Source organism: Gopherus flavomarginatus, chromosome 5, assembly GCF_025201925.1.
Source record: "Gopherus flavomarginatus isolate rGopFla2 chromosome 5, rGopFla2.mat.asm, whole genome shotgun sequence".
Classification (NCBI taxonomy): domain Eukaryota; kingdom Metazoa; phylum Chordata; order Testudines; family Testudinidae; genus Gopherus; species Gopherus flavomarginatus.
The window spans coordinates 6,113,468-6,136,181 of NC_066621.1; the positions used below are offsets into that span (position 1 = coordinate 6,113,468).

The 22,714-nt window shown below is 57.3% G+C and overlaps 1 protein-coding gene across 1 annotated transcript in view; it reads right to left on the reverse strand.

Annotated features, from left to right (window-relative positions):
* Positions 1-1,255: 1,255 nt before the first annotated feature.
* SPTB (spectrin beta, erythrocytic) overlaps positions 1,256-22,714 on the reverse strand; it is a 125,339-nt gene continuing 103,880 nt past the window's right edge. Inside the window, 4 exon segments of the mRNA XM_050956656.1 lie at positions 1,256-4,707; positions 6,375-6,417; positions 8,028-8,201; positions 10,868-11,130. Of these exon segments, the coding sequence (XP_050812613.1) occupies positions 4,540-4,707; positions 6,375-6,417; positions 8,028-8,201; positions 10,868-11,130 (648 nt within the window). The 3' untranslated portion in view covers positions 1,256-4,539.

Genomic DNA, 22,714 nt, shown 5'->3' on the forward strand with positions numbered 1-22,714 from the left:
TGAAGCTCTTCGGGCACCTACAGATGCAGAGCTGCACCTAGGGGCTTTTCAAATCCCCACTCGGCACCTCGCTGTATCTGCAGGTGCCTAAAACCCTTCATAAATTGGTCCAGGAGCCTAAACCCCCTTGGCTTTCCCAGAGACTTGGGCTCTCAAGTCACTTAGCTGCTTTGGGAAATGTTCCCCTTGGGCCTGTAAAAAGGCCTGTCCTCTGTGCGCTGCTTCCCCAGCCCCGGTGGTTCCTGGCTGGCTGAGCCAGCACCGTTCAGCTGACGTGCACCTGCCAGCTAATGCACGGGAGGGTTGTTATCGCAGATGCTCTTCCACAGCAGCAGGGCTCCCTGCGGGTTCGCCAGGATTCCCCGCTGCTTTGCACCGAAACGGCCTTCCACAGACCCCTAGGAGCGTAGGGCGGGTTGGGCCCTCTAGTCCTGCCCCTGTGCCGAGGCAGAACCCCAGACCAGCCCTGACGGGCACCTGCCCACCCTGTCTTAAAACCTCCACAGCCTGCCTGGGTAACCCACTCCAGGGCCTAATATCTAGCCTGACTCTTCTGTACAGTACTGCAAATTAACCTCATGGCGGCCCGTGAACCCATGGTTGGGGGAGCCTAGCCCCCTGCCCCACTCCCTTCTGCCTGAAGCCCTGCTCCTACTGGGCTCCCACCATCCCCTGCTCTCGCCCACCAGGGCCAGAGGAGCCCTGAGCCCCCCACCGTGGCCAGAGGAGCCTGGCTGGCCTGGCCAAGCCGCCCCACGCACTGGCCCACTTACCCAAGCCGCCCCGGTTCGCCTGCCCGAGCTGCCCTGGCCCACCTGAGCCCTGGCCACCCAGAGGAGCTCTGAGCTCCGCCACGGCCCAGCCCAGTCCAGGGGCGGGAGGATTAACAGAGGTTTAAGCCTCCATTATGTGCCACCCTTGTTCCTCCTTCTCCTACCCTTGGTGGCCATGGAGACCAATCGATCGCTGTCCCCCTTATAACCACCTTTGCACCTGTGAAGCCTGTTCTCAGGTCCCCCTGCAACCTTCTCTAGACTAAACACACCCAGTCCTCAAAGCCTTCCCTCCTAAGCTAAGTTTGCTAAACCTCAGACCATTTTTGTCGCTCTCCTCTAGATTCTGACTTTGTGCACATCGCTGTCTACGTGTGCTGCCCCAGACAGGGCACAGGCCTCCAGCCAAGGCGTCCCCCAGTGCTTTGTCTGACCCTTGTGTGAAACCCGCTGGGTAAAATCAAAACAAGATGTCTCCACCAGAGAGGGGTTTGGCTTATTTATTTCTTAGAAAAACACCATTATTAAAATGCTTTGCAGCACTGTCTGGAGGTTTAGCTGTTTCTATGCACAGTGGAAGTACGTGACAGCGGGTCGAACGTGGTGCCTAGCCAGCAGGAATCAACGAACCAACTCAAGCAATGCGACCCCCTGCCCCTCGGAGAGCTGCTCTGGCTGTGCGTCCGTCTTCTGCAATCAGTGGGGCTCCAGCCCCCCCCATGCATGTCTGCCCTGAGCCCGTGCCCCCCATCTGTGCGGGAGTGCTGTGCATGCTGGGAAAGCAGCCTTCTGGAGCAGAGATCCAGCCAAGATGAATTCAGCCGGAAGGAGGAGAGGGCAGTAATGGTCCAGGTGTCAAATGGCTTCACGCTGGGTAAAACTGATGATTTCCGGGTGAATCCATCCAATGCTGCTGGGTGTAATCGGGCAGTGGGGGCAGGCAGGCGGGGCTGCGATGACAAATGAAAGGCGTTTGAACCCAGCAACACACGGAAAGGGCTGGAGCCAAGACCTGCCGCGTGGAGCCTTCCACAGGCAGGAGGCGTGGAGGAAACACACGGGGTTACTCAGCCAAGGACAGAAATCTGCATGGAAACACGGGCCAGGAGAAAATGCATGTAAACCGCCACACCCCCCATGGCACTGACTGACTGCAGTGCCTCCCTGTGCCCAGTGCCATTTCCAACGCGGGGGTCAGGCCCCACTCTGTGTTCTCAGTCCCAGTGTGTGGAAATATAGCTACACCTCCCTGAGAGACACACCTGCATTTGTCCTAACACCAGATCCTGCAGCGTGGCTCGCGAAGGCTCTTTGGTTCTTGCAGGTGTCACTGAAAACACCCCGCTCCCTGCCCCTGCCACCTCTGCCAGCGACTGGAAGTCAGGTGTTTCTTGGCTTAGAAAAGGGGACGGTCGTGCCTGTGTCACGTGAGCACTTGGGCCCCTTTGCTGCACGGAATAGCCCCAGGGATTAAAAGAAAGGCTTTTGCAGCCTCTAGCTGCAGGGGGGCCCGGCTCAGTACCGTGCTGCCTTACAGATCTCCATACAGCCTCCAGCCCCGCTGCAGGGCAGGATCAAACCCCAGGGGACCGGACGCAGCCTCATTGGCATACCACATGTGCTGCCAGCCAGCGCCCCCTGCTCCCACCACATGTCCCAGTGCTTTGTCAAGCCAGGCCGGGGCAGGTGGAGGAGCTGATGGGAACCGTTCAGCGCTAGTGGGGTGGAGCTGGGCTCCGGCAGGCCTGGGGAGGCAGCTTTCCCAGCAGGCTGTGGTGGAGGTATGATGCCAGGCCCTGGCGTGGCTGGCTGCAGGTCGTGCCCTCCTCGAGAGCTGCGGTGCGGGAGATTGGCAGTGCTACGGCCCGCTACAGGGCGTGAACCTCGCCTTGGGCACAGCCTCCTGCCAGGGCGGTTTCCCAGCTGCTCTGGGGCGCTGCTCTGCCCAGCACTGATGAGACTCGGGTCAGCCTGCTGGGCTCCCACAGCGTCTCGCGCCAACTGTGCGGAGGGCCTGGGAGGGGGGTTAGACACTGCCCTCCCTCGCAGTGGGCGGGCTCTGTGCTTGTTGTGACTGAGAAGGCTGCCTCACACTGGGCGGGCTGAGTTGCCAGCCACTGACCCCCATGCCAAGCTCTGCTCTGGGGGGAGCCTGCTCGGCCCATACCATGGACCCCCCAGCTCAGCCAGCCCCTGCTGGGGGCAGGGATCAGGGGTTGGGGGCTGGGAGCACCTCTTTGGGGGCACACGGGGGCACTAGCCCTGGAGTTTTCGGGGCACAGCGCCTCAGCACAGGGGGTTAGTCTTCCATTATTGCAGGTAAGGCACTTTCAGGCCGGGACCCCCACCAAGGGAGCAGTGCTACTCGGAGCACCAGAACCAATGGCTGCACACACTGGCACATCCCCCAGTGCACGTGTTGGTGCATTTTCCTGCCCTCTGTCAGCAGCTCCACCAGCCTGGGTTTAGGAAGCAGAGAGGCTCCCCTGGACTGACCTAGCTGGGCATGAGGCCTGCAGTGAATTCAGCAGGTGGCAACAGGGCAAGAGTTGGCCCCGTCCTGGCATTGTGTCTGAAGCACGCAGGGCCCACACGGTGAGGGAGGCAGGAGTCGCATCCCTGTGTCTATGGGACCCGGGGGAGAAAGCCCCTACTCTCTCGCCCAGCCTCCTCGCCTCCAGGGATGTGCCAGTGCCCCTGGGGGAGCGCCAGCGGGCATTCAACCCTGTGGCATCGCTTCGCTGGCTGCAACGCAGGGCCCCCCTGCTGCCACACACTGCAGGGTGTTCCCCAGCCCCCGAGCAGCAGCAAGGATGCAGAGGGGAAGGCTGGGAGCTTTGGTGATGGGGCAGCCCTGCCCACAGGAGAGAGCACAGGAACCACAAGGTGAGGGACAGAAACGGGACCCAGGCCAAGAATCCAGGCAAGGCCTCAGCCAGTACAACAGTGCCTACACGTGGGAATTGTGAACTCACACACACAAACATGCACACACAGAGTCACATGAAATGCAGATGTGTAAACACACTCAGATGCGCACACACACTCAGATGCAGGATTACAACAATTCTCTTCCACCCTAATTTAGGGCAAACGTTTGTTCTTGGCTGCGCATGGCTTGTCTGACAAAGGGCTCTCTGTGGGTTGTGGCTCGGGGTGTGTGTGTGTGGGGGGGGGGTCCGAGAGACAGCGCACGCGAGCAAGCACACCTCACACCCCCCGCTGGAAAGACTGGCAGATCTGCCCAGCTGTGTGTGACTGTCGCCCCCGAGTGGCTGCAGGCAGCCCTGCTGCAGCCACGGTGCCCGGCGATGCGCCTGTCTTGGGCGGTCGTGGCACCTCGTCAGAGCAGCAGTTTGGGAAGCTCGCTGCCTCCATCCTGCCCTGGGCAGTACGTCCCCAGCACCGCGTGGTCTTGCTGAAATGATGCCTCCTCCGCCAGACGCCCGTGTGGATCTCCGGCCGTGGGCGATGCAACGCGTGTCCCACAGGAAAGGGCCCTGTGCCAGCACACCCAGCCCTGGCCTTCAGCAGACACCACTCCTTGGCCCTCGCAGGGCTGGCTCGGTGCGGCGTGGGAGCAGAGTGGGGCATGGGGCTGTGTCCAGGCACTGGAGGTGGGGCTGTGTTGTGAGCACCAGTGGCTGCTGCCGGAGGCATGTGGGGGTGGGGGTAGGGGTGGTGGCTGGGCCCAGCACGCCCACGGACGCTCCCCCATGCACAGTTCTTAGGCAGCTGAGTGGGCTGCCCTTGGCCACCTCTCAGGTTATTTCTTTTTGGGAAAGAAGATAAATCTTTTCTCTTTGTCTTTCTTGGCCAGGCTGATGTCCGTGGCGGTGCTGGAGGGCAGAGGCAGGCTCAGCGCCTTGCCTTTCACGTTTTGGGCTTCTATTATTGCTGTGCTGAGCCCCTGCAGCCATGTGTGCATCTCCTCCTATCGGACAGAGACCGAGAGAAAGCGTCCCTCAGTCACTGCCCCGGGACAGCGGCTTCTGAGCCTCCAGCCCCCCCAGCACCGGCCCCAAAGAATCCCACGCCTTACGGGGGGGCAGGAGTCACCCCATGTCTAACCCAGCTTGCCCTCTCACCCAGCATTCCTCCTCCAGGTGGTGGCCAATGCATTATTACCTCAGTCAGCTCAGCGTCTTTCATAGGTTCACCCAAGCACCGGGAAACAGTAGGGCTGAAGTCTTCTGCCCAAGGGAGTTGGGCACCTGACGGCCATTGCATTTCAGAGGGATTTGGGCCATCCATGAACCTCCCAGCCCATGAGACCCAGCTTCTCAAAGTATTTAGACATGTAAATCAATGGGAATTGGGCACCTAAAGACCTAGGAGGATCTCACTCAGGGCTCACTGTGTCCCAAACTCCAGCACTGCCCAGTGGGGCAGGAAGCAAAGGAGAACGTCGTATTCTCCTGCCCCTGCAGCCCCTGTTGGCGGGGTGGGGGCGGGAGTTAGGGAGGCAGAAGACAGCTACCCTAAGGGGGCCAGAATCCCAGGGCTAGTCACCCCATGGCAAGAAGCCCAGAAAAGTGGAGAGATGGGTTGCTGGCCTGACTTGATGCCCCTGGACAGATGCAGGGGAGCGATCAGACCTGTTCAGAAATCGGAATGTCTGTCCCGGGGCAGAGGCCAATGTGGGGAGGTACCAGGAAAGCTGGATCAGCCCAGCTTGATGGAACAGAAAGTTTAGACATGTCTGAACAGTTCTATTTGCAAGTCAGTTCCACCTTAATCTGTGTCTGGCTGCGTTGATGCACTGCATCATGGGAGTTGTAGTTCAGGTGTCTCATGCCGACATTCTCCTCTGTGGGCTGGGCTCGCAAACCAGATTATATATCCCATGATGCACTGTGGTCTTCCGTTTCACTGAGCTTCCATGGTGCATTATGGGAAGCGTAGTGTGGCCTGGGAGTGTGTCCCATAGAGGAGAATGAGGGTGTGAGGCAGCTGAATTACAGCGCCCGCAATGCACCAAGGTGGTTCAGCCAGATGCAGATGAAGGACCCCTTTCTGCAGAATTAACATACTCCTCATAGAAAATGGTGAGGCTGCGGAGTCTCCACCGCCCCCAGGGAAAGGATGGCGAGGCATGCAGGAGGCAGAGGGAGAAGGCAAGCAGCTTCCTCTGCTGCTGGCTCTGCAGCTGGACAAGCAGGAGCTGGGGGAGCCAGACACCGCTGGGTTCCAAGTGAAAGTCAGGGGCAGCTCACGTGGAGCAAGCCAGTGCCTCTGAAGAGCCACGCAGCCAGGTCTGGAAATGAGATGGTGATGCAGGGGCCTTTGCTCCCCATGCCACTCACAACCCGACTGCCCCTAGCTCTCTGGAGAGACCCATCCTCAGCCCAGCTGTGGGCATGGCAGACTTATCTCCCAGCATGCTTTACCCCAGCCTAGGCCTACATCATAGCTATGTCGCCAGAACACTCCCTCTGCTAGTGGTTTCCCCTTTCTTTGTGCCACCCCCAGGCCAGGAAGCTCTCGTGACAGCCTCTGTGCCCATCTATGCAGCCAGGCCTGAGCCCCTGCTCACTGAGATGTTCCAGGCCCAGCCTCCCATGTCCTCTCCAGCCCCGAATGGCCCATACAGGCACCTACCTCGTCCTTGCCATGGAAGAGCCACTCGCTGCCATTGCCGAGCCTGGAAAGCAGAGGGGAGATTCCTGGTCATTCAGACGCCCACTTAAATAAACCTTCATGAACTGATTTAAAGCCAGCATCTAGTTACCTCTCCCTTCTTGGGGCTCCAGATGCTGTGCCCCAGGGCTCCTGACCCCCTAGCAGCAGCTCCCCACCCCTCCTAGATCTCCCAGCCCACAGTGGTCCCCACACCAGGCGGCCCCTTGCCAGGCAGACCCAGCATGTACTTTTGGAAGCAGTTGCCGGGGGGTGCTCGAGCTCAGCTCCACCCCAGGCCCTGCCCCCACTCCCCCATACCTCAAGCCCCCACCACCACCCTGCCTCTTCCCACCTCGTTCTGCCCCCTGCCCTGAGCATCCCCGCCCTCGCTCCTCCCCCTCCCAGCGTCCCAGCAATATGATAGAGGTATATAAAATCATGAGTGATGTGGAGAAAGTGGATAAGGAAAAATTATTTACTTATTCCCATAATACAAGAACTAGGGGTCACCAGTTGAAACTAATGGGCAGCAGGTTTAAAACAAATAAAAGGAAGTTCTTCTTCACACAGCGCACAGTCAGCTTGTGGAACTCCTTGCCTGAGGAGGTTGTGAAGGCCAGGACTATAACCGTGTTTAAAAGAGAACTGGATAAATTCATGGAGATTAAGTCCATTAATGGCTATTAGCCAGGATGGGTAAGGAATGGTGTCCCTAGCCTCTGTTTGTCAGAGGGTGGAGATGGATGGCAGGAGAGAGATCACTTGATCATTGCCTGTTAGGTTCACTCCCTCTGGAGCACCTGGCATTGACCACTGTCGGTAGACAGGATACTGGGCTAGATGGACCTTTGGTCTGACCCAGTATGGCGGTTCTTATGTCTCCTGCACACTGCTGAACAGCTGATCACTGGTAGGCAGGAGGTGCTGGGGGGAGAAGGAGAGCTCCAGCCCCGGAACACCCACAAAGTTGGCGCCTATGTTTGGAAGCCAGCGTTAATTTTAAGGGACTTATTTCTGATGTGGCCAAGACGTGGCTGGAGCCCGAAGAGAACTCCCTGCCAGCAAGTCACTGGCTGAACATCAGGATACAAAGCCACACTCGCTGGCTGTGGAGCGGAGCGGGGTGGGGGGGGGGAAGAGCCTGCACCAGAGAGTGGGCATAGAGAAGACAGGGCCATGATCCTGATGGTAGCAAAAGGACAGGCATGAAGGGGTTAAGGTAGTGGAGGGGACTGGGTTTAGGGTCTGGCCAGCAATTGTCATGATCTCAATGTCCTCTGCCCAACAGTGCTTGGCTGCCCTCGCCTGCAGGGGGTGGCCTGGAATTCCCCCCATTCAGTGCCGAAACAGTGCCTCCCTCTGGACCCCCTGCCAGATGCACCAGGCACTCTTCTCCGCCAAGGTGCTCCCTGAGAACCCCATGACCCAGTGGGATGGCTTAGGTGCTAGCCAATCTTGCCCCTCACGGTTGGCGTGGGTCCCCTCCCCACACTGAGTGTGACATGGCTATTGGGTCCCAGGTCCCAGCCATGGGAGGCTTATGTGCTGTGATGTACCCGGCGCTGGCTTGTGGGGGGTTCCCTGGGCAGGCTGGCTGCAGGGTCCGGCCCCGGGGCTATGTCTGCCCCTCACCTCAGCTTGAAGACGTGCTTTTTCTTCTTGTAGCCAGTGGCTACATCGCAGAGGGCGTTCCTCAGCTGGAAGGGCTCCTCCCCGTGGTAAGGCACTCCCAAGGCTAAGCTCTTGGCATCTTTGTAGAAGGCCAGCTCGCTGCTCCGGAGCACGCAGTACAGCGTGTGCCAGGACCTGTGTGACAGGCATGAGGACACGTGTGTTACTCCAGCTCCATAACCCAAACGCACCTCACGCGCCATCAGAGCCTGGAACCTGGTGTCTGTGATGTGTTGGCTGAGGTGACTTTCCTAGCACCCAGAGGTGACCTGATCATGGGCTGTCGGGACCTATGTGGGAGAAGATTTTGGAGAGCAAGAGGGGCTGCTGAATCTCAGTGAATTCCAGAGATTGGAAGCCGATGCCCGACAGATCAAGGCTAGAGGAAAGGCCCAGTTTTTTCACAGGCAGGGGAGACTAACAGCTGACCCAGCCACAGGGCGGGTTCTCTGTCACTTGGAGTCTGTAAATCCAGCCTGGTTTTTCATGGCAAAAACTCCACTCCCGCTCATCCAGGAGTGACAGGGTTAATACATTGGGTGGGGCTCTCTAGTCTAGTCCCTTCCAAGTGCCAGGGGTGTCGGGCAGTTTGGCTGAAATGGTTTCTTCATAGATTTCCCAGGCCAGAAGAGACCATTGTGGTCATCTCGTCTGACCTCCTGCGTAATACAGGCCAGAGAACGGCCCCAAAATAATTCCTAGAGCGGAGTTTGTAGAACAAACATCCCGTGATGGTAAATCCATGCCCCTGGGTAAATTGTTCCAATGGCTAATTACTCTCACTGCTAAAACTGTACATCGTATTTCCCATGTGAATTAGTCTAGCTTCAACTTCCAGCCACTGGATCCCGTTAGGCCTTTCTCTGCTAGATTGAAGAGCCCATTATTAAATGTTTGTTTCCCACTTATAGTTTGTGATAGGTCACCCCTTAACCTTCTCTTTGGTCAGCTGAATGGATTGAGCTCCTTGAGACTGTCTCTCTAAGGCACGTTTTCTGATCCTCTAATCATTCTCCTGGCTCTTCTCCGACCCTCTCCAATGTGGCTATGCCGTGGGGGAGAGTTGGCTCGTGGCAGTCTAAGGAACTGCACCCGCGCCTACCAGGGCTGTGTCTGACATCATCATCCAACACACAGAGTCAGCTACGGACTGTTGTGTCAGCCAGAGGGGCCATGGTTCATGGTGTCGCAGCAGGCAGGGCCGGCTCTAGCCATTTCGCTGCCCCAAGCATGGCGGCACGCCGCGGGGGGTGCTCTGCCGCTCGCCGGTCCCGTGGCTCCAGTGGATCTCCCGCAGGCGTCCCTGCGGATGCTCCACTGGAGCCGTGGGACCAGCTGACCCTCCGCAGGCATGCCTGTGGAAGGTCCACCGGAGCCGCCTGCCGCCCTCCCGGCAACCGGCGGAGCACCCCCCGTGACATGCCGCCCCAAGCACGCACTTGGTGCGCTGGGCCCTGGAGCCGGCCCTGGCAGCAGGCATCAGGCTGTGGTGGTAATTCTGTACTGAAGTGGAAGTTCTGGGGCTGTTTTCTTTAGTAAGCAGCAGCAGCTACGTTAGGACAGCAGCAGCCGTGAGCTAAGAAGCAGAAAGTCACATCCTCCTCCTCCATCTAAATTACATCAAAGCAGTGTAATATCAGGCTGTTAAGAAGGCTCCTGTCCTAATAGCACCCACCGTCACCAGCTAAAGAAACAGCTCTTCAGATCTCTAAAGAAAACCTTGTTCGACCCATTCTGTCTGGCAAGAAACCACTTATCAGCAGTTGTGGTTGTGAGATCTAGAAGTCTCTTGTTTTGCCTTTGGGGTCACCACTTCTCTGTTGTTTATCTGTAGGGTCTGTCTGGTTCTTTGATTGTTTCTGTCTGTTGCATAACTAATTTTTCAAGATTTAAATCAACTAAGGTGGTTGGGTCTGACTGGGTAAAGAATTGTTTCATAATGGGCTGGGATCGGTGAAAAATACCATTTTGTAGGACTTCCGTTTACAACGACTGGGTGAGGTACAGCTAAGCAGGACTCAAGTTTCACTCACTGTAGAAACTGGGCTCCAAAGGGAAGTTCTCTGAAACCCAACTCCAGGACCCAGCCCAGGATCAGAGCTGCCAGACCCAACACCCTGCCAAGCATAATCACACAGAAGCTGGAGTCCCCGGATGACCTGATCCTGAGTAGCCAGCAGGAAAAGTTCGTCTGCCTTATTGGAAGTGGTGAGCATTGTATGCTGAGCGTGAGCATTCTGTTTTGGTGATTGGTAATAAATAGAGGATAAGGATATTACTGTGTAAGGCTCTTTCACTGGTAAAAGGCCCTGCAAAACCACAGAAGAGTACGCCCTGAGCCCTAGGTGCCTTTCGCCTGGAGCCCAAAGAACTAGGTACAGGTTGGGTGCCTAAATCAACTGGGTTATGCCTTGCACCCATGGAAAGATAAGATGGGTGCCATAGAGTGTGTGGGTAACAGATTTATGGAGTCATGGTTGGTCGAAGTGTGGTTCAGGGGCCGGGCCGGCTCCTGGGCAGCGTGGCATGCAGTGGCCTTCTGAGGAGTGTGGTGGAGGAGCCTTCACCCATGGGTCCCACCCACAGAATCTGTATTTCCCTGCAGGCAGCCTCCATGCTGCTCCGAGAGACCCTCCGCAGGGGTCGCTCCCCAGCTCATTGTGCTTGCAACCTCTTCCCACCTGGTCTTGCTGGGGAGCTGCCAATGCCTCTATGGGCTGGGCACAGCTGACCCCAGCCGAACCAGAGCCATTCCCTATGGGACACGTCCTGCAAGGCGAGTGCCCACCATCCCTGTGCACCTGTTTGAAGCCTTCTTGTTAGGAGCCTCCAGGTCGTGTTTGCGGCCCAGGTAGCCCTCCATCTGGAGGCTGTGCGAGCGGTCCAGCTGTGCGGGCAGCGTAGCGGTCTCGTCGAGCTCACTCACAGGCATCTGGAGGACTTTGAACAGCGGGTCTGTGGCAGAGGGCTCCTCGTCGTCCGCTTTCGTCTTCCTCTCGGACTGCTTGGCCTCAGTTGGCTCCGCCGGGGCCTGGGCTGGGTCTGCTTTCTCCTCTTCCACCTGCTGTGATCACGGAGCACAGCGTGTTACCCGAGAGCAGAGTGGATCATGAATGCTGCCGGTCTGTCACGCTGCCCCTCATCCGCTCTAGAACTGACACCGCCAGCAGAGCGGGGAGAGGTTTTTGGGTAGGAAACTGCAGAGCCAGCCACACGGAAATGTTTCACGGATTCATGTCAGTGTCGTTGGCTTGGGGCAAAACCAAACGTCAGCTGAATTCCGGAAAATCGGAAAGGTTTCAGGTTGACCATTTTGAATGGAAACGTTTAGATTGTTTTTCTGTTCAGAAAGGACCTTGCCTTTCAGACGTCCCTGTCATTTTATTTTAAAAATGTTTAAAAACTGTCATAGCCATCAAGGTGAAAAGTTGTATTTGACCCAAAACCATTGTTTTCCCTTTTCCACTTTAACAAAAATTTTGAGAAATGTCAGGTCAGCCTCAAACAAACGTTTTCTCTGATTTTTCAGAATTGTCAGTGAATTGAAAAATCCGCGATTCCCCCAGCTCTACTGCATGGGGGGCGTACAGGCTAGTGGTGAGAGCAGGGTGCACCTGCTCTCTTATTTCTATCCTGCCCACCGTCTTACTGTGGGAGCTCGGTCAGCTCTCTCCTGTGTGTGCTCTCATGCCCACCTATGTGGTCCAAGGCCCATTTTTGAAAGGGACTCGGGTGCGTAGAAGCTGAAACCCCATTGACTTTTAGGAGCAGAATGGGGCTCTTGCCCCAGAGGATATGGGGGGTTAGAAGTTGCGCGTGTGAATGAATGGAGGGCTGTAAGGCCTGTGGAAATGCATGGATGGAGGGTGCTAGATATACACGTAAGCGTGACTTAGCACTCTGAAACTTCCGAAGTATATGCAGACTCTGCAGCATCAAGCCGAGATCTGTCCACTTGTCTCCTCTTTAAGGCACCACTCGGCTTAGTCCCACACTACCTCTCATCTCGCATATGCTATTGCAGATGTCGACTCCCTCCTCTGATTGGCCAGTGTAGCCTCCATCACCCGCTCGTTACATTTTCACAGATTCCTAGATTCCAAGGCCAGAAGGGCCCATTGTGATCATCTCATCTGACCTCCTGGATAACACAGACCAGAGACCGGCCCCCGGATTGTTCCCAGAGCAGAGCTTTTAGAAAACCATCCCATCGTGATTTAAACATTGCCAGGGATGGAGACTCTACCGCGCCCTTGGCTAAATTGTTCCAATGGTTAATGACTCTCCCTGTTAAACATTTACACCTTATTTCGCAGCTGAATTTCTCTAGCTTCAACTTCCAGCCACTGGATCATGTTAGGCCTTTGTCTGCTAGACTGAAGAGTCCCTTATTAACTACTTGTTCCTAAGTGGATACTTAGGACTGTGATCAAGTCACCCCTTAACCTTCCCTTTGTTAAGTTAGATAGTTTGAGCTCCTTGAGTCAAAGGGAGCTTTTCTAATCCTATAATCCAGAGGTCCCCAAACTTTTGAGGGCCATGCCCCCCCGACCTCTGTCTGTGCCCCCTGCCTTCCTGGGGCCGAGGTCAGGAGTGGGGCTGTGGCTCCCGGAGGGGCGGACATGGACGGAGTAAGGAGGCCGCGGCTGGTGCTGCAGCTGGGGGTGGGTATGGATATGGGGCTGCGGCCAGGGGCCGAGGCTGGGGGCTGGAGCAGAGCTGCAGCTGGATTGCGCTGGGACCCAGCAGTCAAGCCCACGACCAGGTGCAGCTTCACTCCCAGCCTCGGCCCTGGGCTGGGAATTGAGCTGTGGCCAGCAGCCAAGGCTGGGGGTTGGCGCGATGCCAGGGACAGAGCCACACTGAGGCTGGGGATAGGGCCAGGAGCGGGGCCGCGAGCTGGGGATGCGGCTGGGGGTGCAGCTGGAGTAGAGCCGAGGGTGGGGAGGGGCTGGCTGTGGGGGCTGGCTGTTCCTCCACGCCCCCTGCTTTCATCATTCTCACGGCTCTTCTCTGACCCCTCCAATTTATCAAAATCCCTCTGGAATTGTGGGCACCAGAACTGGACACAGGATTCCAGCCACGGTCGCACCAGAGCCACATCCAAAGTAAAACAACCTCTCTGGTCCCTGTTTGTGCATCCCAGGATGGCATTAGCCCTTCTGGCCGCAGCCTCACACTGGGAGGTCATGGTCAGCTGATTACGCACCATGACCCCTAGACCTGTTTCAGAGTCATTGCTCCCCAGGAGAGAGTCCCCCGTCCCAGAGGTGTGGCCGACACTCTTTGTTCCTCGGAGTAAATCTTTACATTGGGCCTGTGACAGACCCAGGCCAGTGGGGTTCAGGAGTCTGGTAGAGGGCATATATACTGGTCACTGGCTGAGTAGTTTTTTGTTCCCTGAGTGACCAGAGCAGGGGCTGCACTAGAGTAATCAGGAACCTGCTAGAACCAATTAAGGCAGCCAGGCTGATTAGAACACCTGCAGCCAATCAAGGCAGGCTAATCAGGGCATCTGGGTTTAAAAAGGAGCTCACTCCAGTCAGGGAGGGGGGAGCCAGAGGAGAGGAAGTGCGTGTGAGGAGCTGGGAGCAAGAGGCACAAGGAGTTGAGAGTGAGAGGCTGTGCTGCTGGAGGACTAAGGAGTACAAGCGTTATCAGGCACCAGGAGGAAGGTCCTGTGGTGAGGGTAAAGAAGGTGTTTGGAGGAGGCCATGGGGAAGTAGCCCAGGGAGTTGTAGCTGTCATGCAGCTGGTACAGGAGGCACTATAGACAGCTGCAATCCACAGGGCCCTGGGCTGGAACCCGGAGTAGAGGGCGGGCCCGGGTTCCCCCCAAACCTCCCAACTCCTGATCAGACACAGGAGGAGTTAACCCAGACTGTGGGGAAGATCACTGAGGTGAGCAAATTTGCCAATAAGCGCGGGACCCACCAAGGTAGAGGAGAAACTTTGTCACAGGGTGTACAGACAAACAAGCACTTTGTCTCCTGCTGCCCCTCCTGCTGGGAGGAGCTCTCTGTAACCAGCCGCAAAGCTACCCCCTTAGCCTCCTTCACATCCCTCCTTACAACTTCCCTTTGCAGCAATGCTGTGCAAAATAAAGGCACCTTGACAATAGCTGGGCCAGTGTGGACCCGACGCAGTGACCAGCATTGTCTCACTGTTTCCTTGTGCTGCCCTGTCTGTCTCTCTCCAGCTTGTCTCTTGTCTTAGAATTTAGACCAGGGGTTGGCAGCCTTTCAGAAGTGCTGTGCCAAGTCTTCATTTATTCATTCTAATTTAAGGTTTCACGTGCCAGTAATACATTTTAACCTTTTTAGAAAGTCTTTCTATAAGTCCATAATATACAACTAAGCTATTGTTGTATGTAACATAAATAAGGTTTTTAAAATGTTTAAGATGCTTCATTTAAAATTAAATTAAAATGCAGAGCCCCCTCAGACTGGTGGCCAGCCTGGAGACCAGCAGGCACAGCCAAGGGCATGGAGCCCCCAGCCTGTCCACCTACCCCTGGAGTGACTCCCAGGCTGTTACTTCACCCAGAGCTCCTCAGTGCCAGAGGGCTGGGATGTGCCAGCTTGTCGGGACCCCCGTTCGCATAACCGTGGCAAAGAGGCATTGCACTTTCAGATTCAACCCTTCCCAAAGTACATTCACATGCTCCTTGCCCTCGGTGGGTAACAACCACCCGGCCAACTCCAGTGTCAGAGCACAGCCCCAGGGACCCATGTAACCACAGAGGGAATAACCGCTTTGGTTCCCGTTGCCTACCCCTGGAGCTAGACAAGGACTTCCTCTGCTGCTGGCAATGAACAGCCAATATCTGTTCACCTCCTCCCTGCCGCATGCAGCAATGGGTGCGATGGAAATCGCAACAACGGGACTCAGGTGGTCACCAATGCATAGCTGAACAAGAGCTTGTGGAGGTGTGAACTCTGCCATTCATCTCAAGAAGGGGTTAACTCACATGCTCAGGGACGGTCTTTTAAGGACTTGTCCACAGGGGGCGTTGTAGGGATTTCAGTCCACACCTTGTCTTATCCTGGTGTGACTCCTGGAATGGACATGTATCCCGGTACAAGGGGGCTTACAGCCTCAGTCTTCAGAGCCAGAAGGGACTATTAGGCCTTCCCATCTGACCTCCTGTGTAGCCCAGGCCATTGATTTCCACCCAGTGAGCCCTAGAACGTTGTTACATTTCAGAAATAGGCGGGACTGAGGTGCCACCAATGCCCGAGGTCCCTGCAATGGCAAGGAATGGATTAGGCGATCCAGGCCCAACTGATCCCAGAGGTGACCTGTGTCTCATCCTGCAGAGGAGAACTCCCCCCCACCCCGCCCCAAGATCCCTGCTGGTCTGACCTGGGGAAAATTCCTTTCTGGCCCCCAAGCACACGGGCAAGAACCAGGCAGCTAAGAAAGGACTCTCTGACTCGCCCCCCCCCCCCCCCCGCTTGGCTGGGGTCCCATCTCCAGCTGTGGCCAATCCCGGGGGCTTCAGGCCAGTTGTGCATCACGGAAAAAACTTCCTCCTATCCTGATCCCTGGAGGTTTTGGAAACAGATTAAACTAAACTGTAAAGAGGCACTTTGATTATAGCCTAGCCTGTCCCCCCCGCCCCCCATTACAGCGGTGGGTGTGATTACACCGTTAAAACATTAACCCCTTCCTGCCTAGCCACATCACCACTGTAACTTCCCCAGGACTAGCGGAGGGAGGGAGGGGGAGGAAGGAGTTGGTGTGTGTGCATGTGGGTGTGGGGCTATGTCACACACTGACACAATTTGCCATGGGGGAAGGCTCATTTTGGGGCCACGCGTGGGTGGCAGTCAGGAGCTCCCCGCAGTTACACCCCCCCCCCGCAACCAAAAAAGAGCCCAGCTAAGCCTGTTCCCAGCTCCCAAGGGGGTGCCAGGCCCGAGGAGGCCAGAGGTGCTCAGCTCAGGATGATGGACTTCACTATAGGGTGAGCAGTGTCCCATTCTGGGTATGCATGGGCGGAGCTTGGAAGAGCATCTCCGCCCCCTTTCTGCGTCCCTTCTGGCCCCATGTGCTTGTTCGCTCTAAGCAGTGTTCTCTGACAGTCAGGCGTGTGTGTGTGTGTGTGTGTGTGTGTGTGAGAGAGAGAGAGAGAGAGAGAGAGAAGTTCTAGGGCTATTAGCCATGGAGGCTACTTAACACGCTCAGGCCACGTTCACCACCGCGCCCAATGCCCCGTTAGCGACTTAAAGGAAGAGTCTGGATTACGCAAGCACCCGACACCTCCCACAGCACGGCTCCTTCAGCCGGGAAGAGGCCGGTGAGCCCTGTGCACTATATTGCTGGTACAGCCCCAGGACATCACGGCTGTTTATTGCTGCCATTGCAAGGGGTCACCAGTGCAATCGATCCAGGGCCTTGGTAAGGAGACGTGTGAGTTTAACTCACTCGCCCAGTCATGCAGGGAACCTTGAATGAGGTTCTTATGTGGTGCAAGAAGACTGAGCCTCACAGAGACATCTCTAGAGCACCTGCTCTCTGCTGCAGGGCCTGGGCGAAGGGGGTGGGTGGGGCAAAAAAGTGGGGTGTAAACACCCAGAAAACAGACCTCGGAGAGACTGGGTTAAGCTGCCAGACACAGTTTGGTCTGTGGGTCTGAAAGGAGGGGTTGTGTGTGACCCTTGCAGGAAGCAAATGCTGAGAGAGAGAGAGAGAGAGCAGCTTTTTGGGCACAAGGCTGGTGTGTCTGGCTGAGGATTTTGACACAGGCACATGCTGGATGTTCCCACTGCTGTCCAGGGAAGCAGGCCTCTCTGTATATTCTTGTAAATAAACAGCTGACCCCCTGACTCTCGGCTGCCCAGTCCTTAGCCAAATCCTCCCCCCTAAACACACCAGGCCCCAAGTTTCAGCTCTCTGCGTTGAAGGGCTGGCCTATGGAGCAACGCGATCACCCCATGGCTGTGCACGGCACTTTGCAATTAGCCGTGACTGGCAACGCGCGCTCAGCTAGAGGGGCCCATTTGCAAACAGGCCTAAGTGGCTTAGGAGCCCAAGTCCCATTGTCAAAAGTGCTGCCGGCAGGTTAGGTCAGTTTGTCAAGGGGATTTAGGTGCCTAGCACCGCAGCTGGGATGTTTTGGAAGTGCCTATGTGGGTTTGCTGCCTAATTCCCATTGAAAGTCCATGGAGTCTGGTGCCTGACTCACGTAGACACTGTTCTGAACCCACTAGGCGCCCATCTGCAGCTGTAGGCACCTAAATCCCTTTGTAAATATGCCCTTGGTGCCAGGGGCCTGAGTTTGGAAATGGGAATAACGCCCCCTGCTGCTGAACAGCGGCCCCAAAGGTGCTGCATGTGCGGGATTGCTCTGGGTGGGGCCCTGGCCCCAGACAGACAGCCCTGCCCCTCACAGGAACAGGGTTTGCTACATGGGATCAAGTCCCCCCTCCTGGCCCTGACAACAGCCCATACTTGACCTTTAAAGAAAGGAGACCCCCTTCCCAGAATGCACCTTGCCCTTGGCAAACCCCTCTCACAATACACCTTGGCCAATGCACCCTAGGGCGTGGCGGTGACGCCTTCCTTCCTGATCCTGGCTTGTGACATGCACACCCACTGCAAAGCATGTGTCCATTGGGGCAGGTCCTTGGCTGGCATCACTGCCAGTGTGGCTTGTGGGCCCTAGAAATAGCCGGCTCTGTCGCAGCTGAAGTCCTGGGCGCCCCTGAGGTGCTCGGGCTGGGCGTGTATTGGGGTTAATGGAGCCCGCCTTTCATTTCATGGCATAGCCCTCACTTAGGGGCAGGGGAATGGGCCAGGGGCCGGCCCGCCCTCTCTGGTGTGTCGTGTGGGTGAGGATGGCTGGGGGGCTGCCATCGCACTGGAAATGCTGCCCAGTGGGGCTCAGGCAGGGTCCCAGGGAGCAGCGGGGTTCTCCAAGGAGAAGGTATGGAGCGGCGAGGGAGGTGGGAGGACGCTCAACAGCCGCACCACACTTACTGGAAAGCATGCCTGGTACCTGGCGCTTTGTCACATTTGGATGCGCCTCCTGCTCAGAGGGGATACGTGGAAACCCGCTGCCCATCACACAGCTCGACGGCCACAGCTCGATGCCTGACCAGCAACGTGGCAGGAGGCGGCCTGGGGGTTGGGACCGGTTAAGGAACCCTCCACGTGGGGCTGAACCCAGCCAGGGTGATACCCACTAGATGTTGCTGCCAACTGACGGCTCCTTGGCAATCAGTAAGAAAGGATGCATGGGGGGGTCTCAGTTCTGTGGCAGCTGGACAGAGTCTCAGGGGCTGCTGGCCCAGCAGGGTGAGGCAGGGGGTGCGGGAGCACTGGGGAATAAATCCCCCCTCACTGGGAGCTTTGCCCCCTTGTGCCAGGCCGGAGGTCACAGCAAAGCGCTCGGTCTGCCGGGAGGGGGGCGGCGATCTGGCACCTTTCCCCAGCACTGAACGAATTTAAAACCCAGCGGCCAGCAGGGAGGGGATGGCAGATCTCTGTTCTGACAAGCTGAGCCCGAGTGCCAAAGTCACTTTGGAAAACACACTTTAGGGGCTTTGAAAAATCATCCCCCACAGCTCTCAGGAGGGTTGACGCTTCACAGAGGCGAGATAAACAGGGCCAGCCCGGTGCTAGCCGCTGCTAAGCCCAGGTGGGACCTCTGCCCCAGGAAGCAAGTCAGCTGTGATTGATTTTTATTTATGCAAATAGAGGACAAAGGGTTTCCCCTGGGTGCTAGGCCCCATCTGCAAGTGACACTAGGAACAACCAAACAGCTAGGGGCAGGTAGCGTGGGGAGACTCGCCCCCTGGGCTGCCTGCCAACAGGCCAGGCTCTCTAGCGCGTGCATCTTCCCGGGCCGACATGCGCTTTCCCCAATGTGGCTGCTCTGTAAAATGATGCCATTGGAGTGTGTCCAATCGGGGAGGCAGCAAAGTCACCTACACAGGCCATGGCACTGGGCTGGTGGGAAAAATATTTCCTTGGCATTTTTCCAAAGGGCCCAGGCTGGAATTTAGGGCTCCGAGCTGCTGGCTGATTAGATTGTGCCTTGTATGAGAAGAAACTGACTCCACCATGGGGATAAGGGGGAGAACCGATCAACTGCATAGAACGGAGCAAACTTTCCAGCAGGACAGGACCCACCCAGCGGGCTCTACTGCACGGGGCGTAGCAAGGCAGGCCCTGTGTGGTCCCCATCCCTTGGAACAGTCGGTGAGGTGTCCAGGGCCAAAGTCCACCCTAGTGTAGCAAGGGGAACTCTGCCTCCTCCTGGCATTGCTGCTGCCCATCGCGCTGGGTGGGGCGGGACAGCAATGGGGCAACCCACCGTCGCAGAATACCGCTGGCTGGTGTTGGGGGCACTCAGGGCTGCCCAGGCCTGGTGGGGAAAGGGCTGGCTACCTGTGGAACAGGCCCATGAGGTGCTCAGGAGGACCCCCATTTTCCTAGCCAGGGCACTTGGGGGGGGCACCCTCCAGGAATTACCACAGCTGGGGGTGGAGGGTGGCCACCTACCTAGGCCCTGGCCCAGCTGCAGCTCAGCAAATGCGCCCAGGCCAGAGTTGGGGTAAAGGGGGAAGTTATACCGACAGGCCCAAGGAATAGAGTGGGAGGGAGTTTACACCCACAGGGTGTTGTGGGTGTGTGTGTGTGTTGCAGGCTGCAGATCCCACTGCATAGACCAGGCTGCAGGGGTTCCCAGACCGGGCATGTGAAAGGGTGTTGAGAGGGTGCTGTCACCCTGACATAAGGCTAAATGCGGGGGGGGGGGGGGGGGAGTCTGTCTGTACAGCTGCTGAACGCTGGCCGACATGGTGAAGTGGTTTCTGTGAAACAACTGCTGTGTCGTAGGCTTCACCACCCGAATGGGGAAACTGAGGCAGGGAACCGCAGTTCTGGGTCTGAGTTATTGTTTTAGGCTAGAGCTGGGCATTTCTTGCATTGCTAAGTGATGGGTGACGGCAGCTTAGAAACCTGTGTGCAGCGTGTGGGTGTATGTGTTAGTCACACTAGCGCGTGCCCTTGGAGCGGTCACTTGGGATCCCAGAAGGCCCACACGGCTGCAGTGCTGGGCGAGGGTGTGGTCAAGCGATGAGGAAGCTGAGGGTCAGCACTGGGCCTGGGGGGGGGGAGGGGGCCGGGTAGCTGGACGGTGAAGTTGCCCCTTTCAGGAGCGGGTACCAGGCAGTGTATCTGTGCCCCGAGCGTGGGGCTAGGATCACAACTCAGCCACTGGAGGCTTCTGTACATGGGAGCCAGCAGCTGGAGCCCTCCCAATCCCAAGAGGGGGCGCTCAGCTAGTTCTGCGATGGGGGTATGGGGTTCCCAGTATGGGGTGGCTGGGAGCGCCTGGCCTGGGAGGCATTGGGTCATATGGGCTTGCCAAGGAGGTTGTGTCATTTCTGCTTAGACCAACCCCCGCAGTGTGTCTGGGACCCTGGCTGTGCACGCCGCATGGGCTCTGGCCTACTGCTGCTGTCAACGTGGGCTCTTTGGGGGTGCGGGAGCCAGGCTGAGCCACCGGGCTCCTGCTGGAATCAGTGGGAGGAGGCTGGTGGCAGAACATTCGCAGTCCGTTTGAGGGGGGACGGGTCATCTTTGGCTCTGAACTCATGAGCCCTAGAGGGGACCTTGGCAAGCCTCCCTGCTTTGGAAAGCACCTCCTGGGGCCAGACAACGCAATGGGGCTCCGATGTGGGTGACTGTGGGCTGAGCAGGTCTCTGCAGGGACACCTTCCTGGCTTGTAGCTATGACTGGGCCTGCAGTGCAATGGGGCAGCACCAAGTGGGGATCAGGGCTCCATCATCCCACGGCTGCTGTGTGACCTGACGGCTTGTTCTCCAGACTCTCAGCTCTCACAGAAGAAAGAAAAGGCCCCTAGCGCTCAGTGCAGTGAAGAACATTTCCAAAACAGAACCCAATGTGACCAATGACAGGGGGAGGGATAGCTCAGTGGTTTGAGCATTGGCGTGCTAAACCCAGGGTTGTGAGTTCAATCCTTGAGGAGGCCATTTAAGGAACTGGGGTAAAAGTCTGTCTGGGGATTGGTCCTGCTTTGAGCAGGGGGTTGGACTAAATGGTCTTCTGAGGTCCCTTCCAACCCTGATCTTCTATGATGCAGTGATGCTGCCTGAGTCTGCAGAGAGCCTGAGCCCATCACTCCCAGGGGGGAGCTGCCCTGGGTGTGACTAACACAGTATTAGCTCAAAGGACCCATGATGCTCATGGGATGCCTTGCTCCAGGGCGGGGGTAGGAGCAACTTTCTCAGGGGGGCTCTGTTCCAAGGTGGGGGGGCAGCACAGGGAGAGGGGAAGGAGGAGGGCCCCATGCAGGACACCAAGCTATGGGAGTAGCTATGGCAGATGGAGAGGCTCTAGCCTCCCCTGCAGCCAGCACTAGCTCAGCAGGGCCCGGAGCATGACAAGGCCTGCATGACAGCAGAAAGCGCACGGGAGGCCTTAATTCCCAGGACAGCAAGTGTGCAGGGACCTGAAGCAGGGCAGGATAGGGCAGCAGTCGGGAGCTGGCAGAGCTGGGCAAGGGGTGTGTGTTGGGGGGTAGATTTTAGCAGAGGCACGCAGGGAACTAGGGGTGAAGTGGTGCAGAGGAAGAGACCAGCAGACTGCAGAAGAGGGAGCTGGAGCTGGGTTGGAGTCTACTCCAATCACTCAAAGAAACGCCCTCTGCAAGCAGAGTAGCTGGAGGAAAGGAAGGGGACCGGGGAGTCCCCGAGGTGCAGCAAGGTGCCCCTGGGAAAGGGGTTAGCTGAGGGCAGCGCTGGAGAGAAGATGACCAAGGAGGAGAAGGCAGGTAGACAAGGCGAGCTATAAGACTTGGCCTTGGTGCAAGAGGACGAAGACGATGCAGTGAGAGGAAGAGCAGGCTGACAGGCAGGAGCAGTGTGAGCTGGGGCTGGAGGTGGCGCCAAGGCCAAGCAGCACAAAGAGCCTTGGGAAGCCGACCCAAAGGCTGCCAAGCGTCTGATGAGCCGTCCGTGTCTCCCACCGACACCGGGGGGTGCAGTGGGGAGCGCCCCTTCGGGGATCTCTGCAGGGCCTGCCTCGGATGGGGGGTCCGTCTTCCAAAGAAAATAATGGCAAGAGGTTAGAATTCCTGCAGGGGAACAAGCCGGAGTCCAAGCCCACTGTGTGGGGTGTCGGGAGACAAATTACCCCGTGTTCCTCTCCTTTGCTTTGCTGGTGCTGCTGTGGAGTTGAGAGGTTTGCTGTGTCTCTGGAACCCGCCGCTCCAACGGCTTGTTGTGCTAGGAGAGCTGGTAGGAACATCCAGCCGAACGCTGCCGGGCCAGGGAGATTGCAAACAGGTGTCAGGGAAGTGACCCAATGTGCAGTGAGGTCCTGTTGCCCCTGTGAGCCTCAGCTCCAGCATCACAGCTCCAGGCACCAGGGGTCACAGCTCCAGCAGCCCGGAAACCTGCGCAGCCCGGAAACCTGAACCCTACAGGTGCTGAGAATGGTGGGCTGGTGTGTCACGGATTCTCCTAGAGCTCTGCCTGGAGAGAGGAGGGCAGCCGAGTACCGCCTCTCCGCCTGTGTGTGACCCTGTGGTGCTGGGGGTGTCCTAGGCACACGGGTCAGATCCTCCGCTGGTGCAGCTGGGCAGAGCATCCCACGACGCCGGGTGCTACGG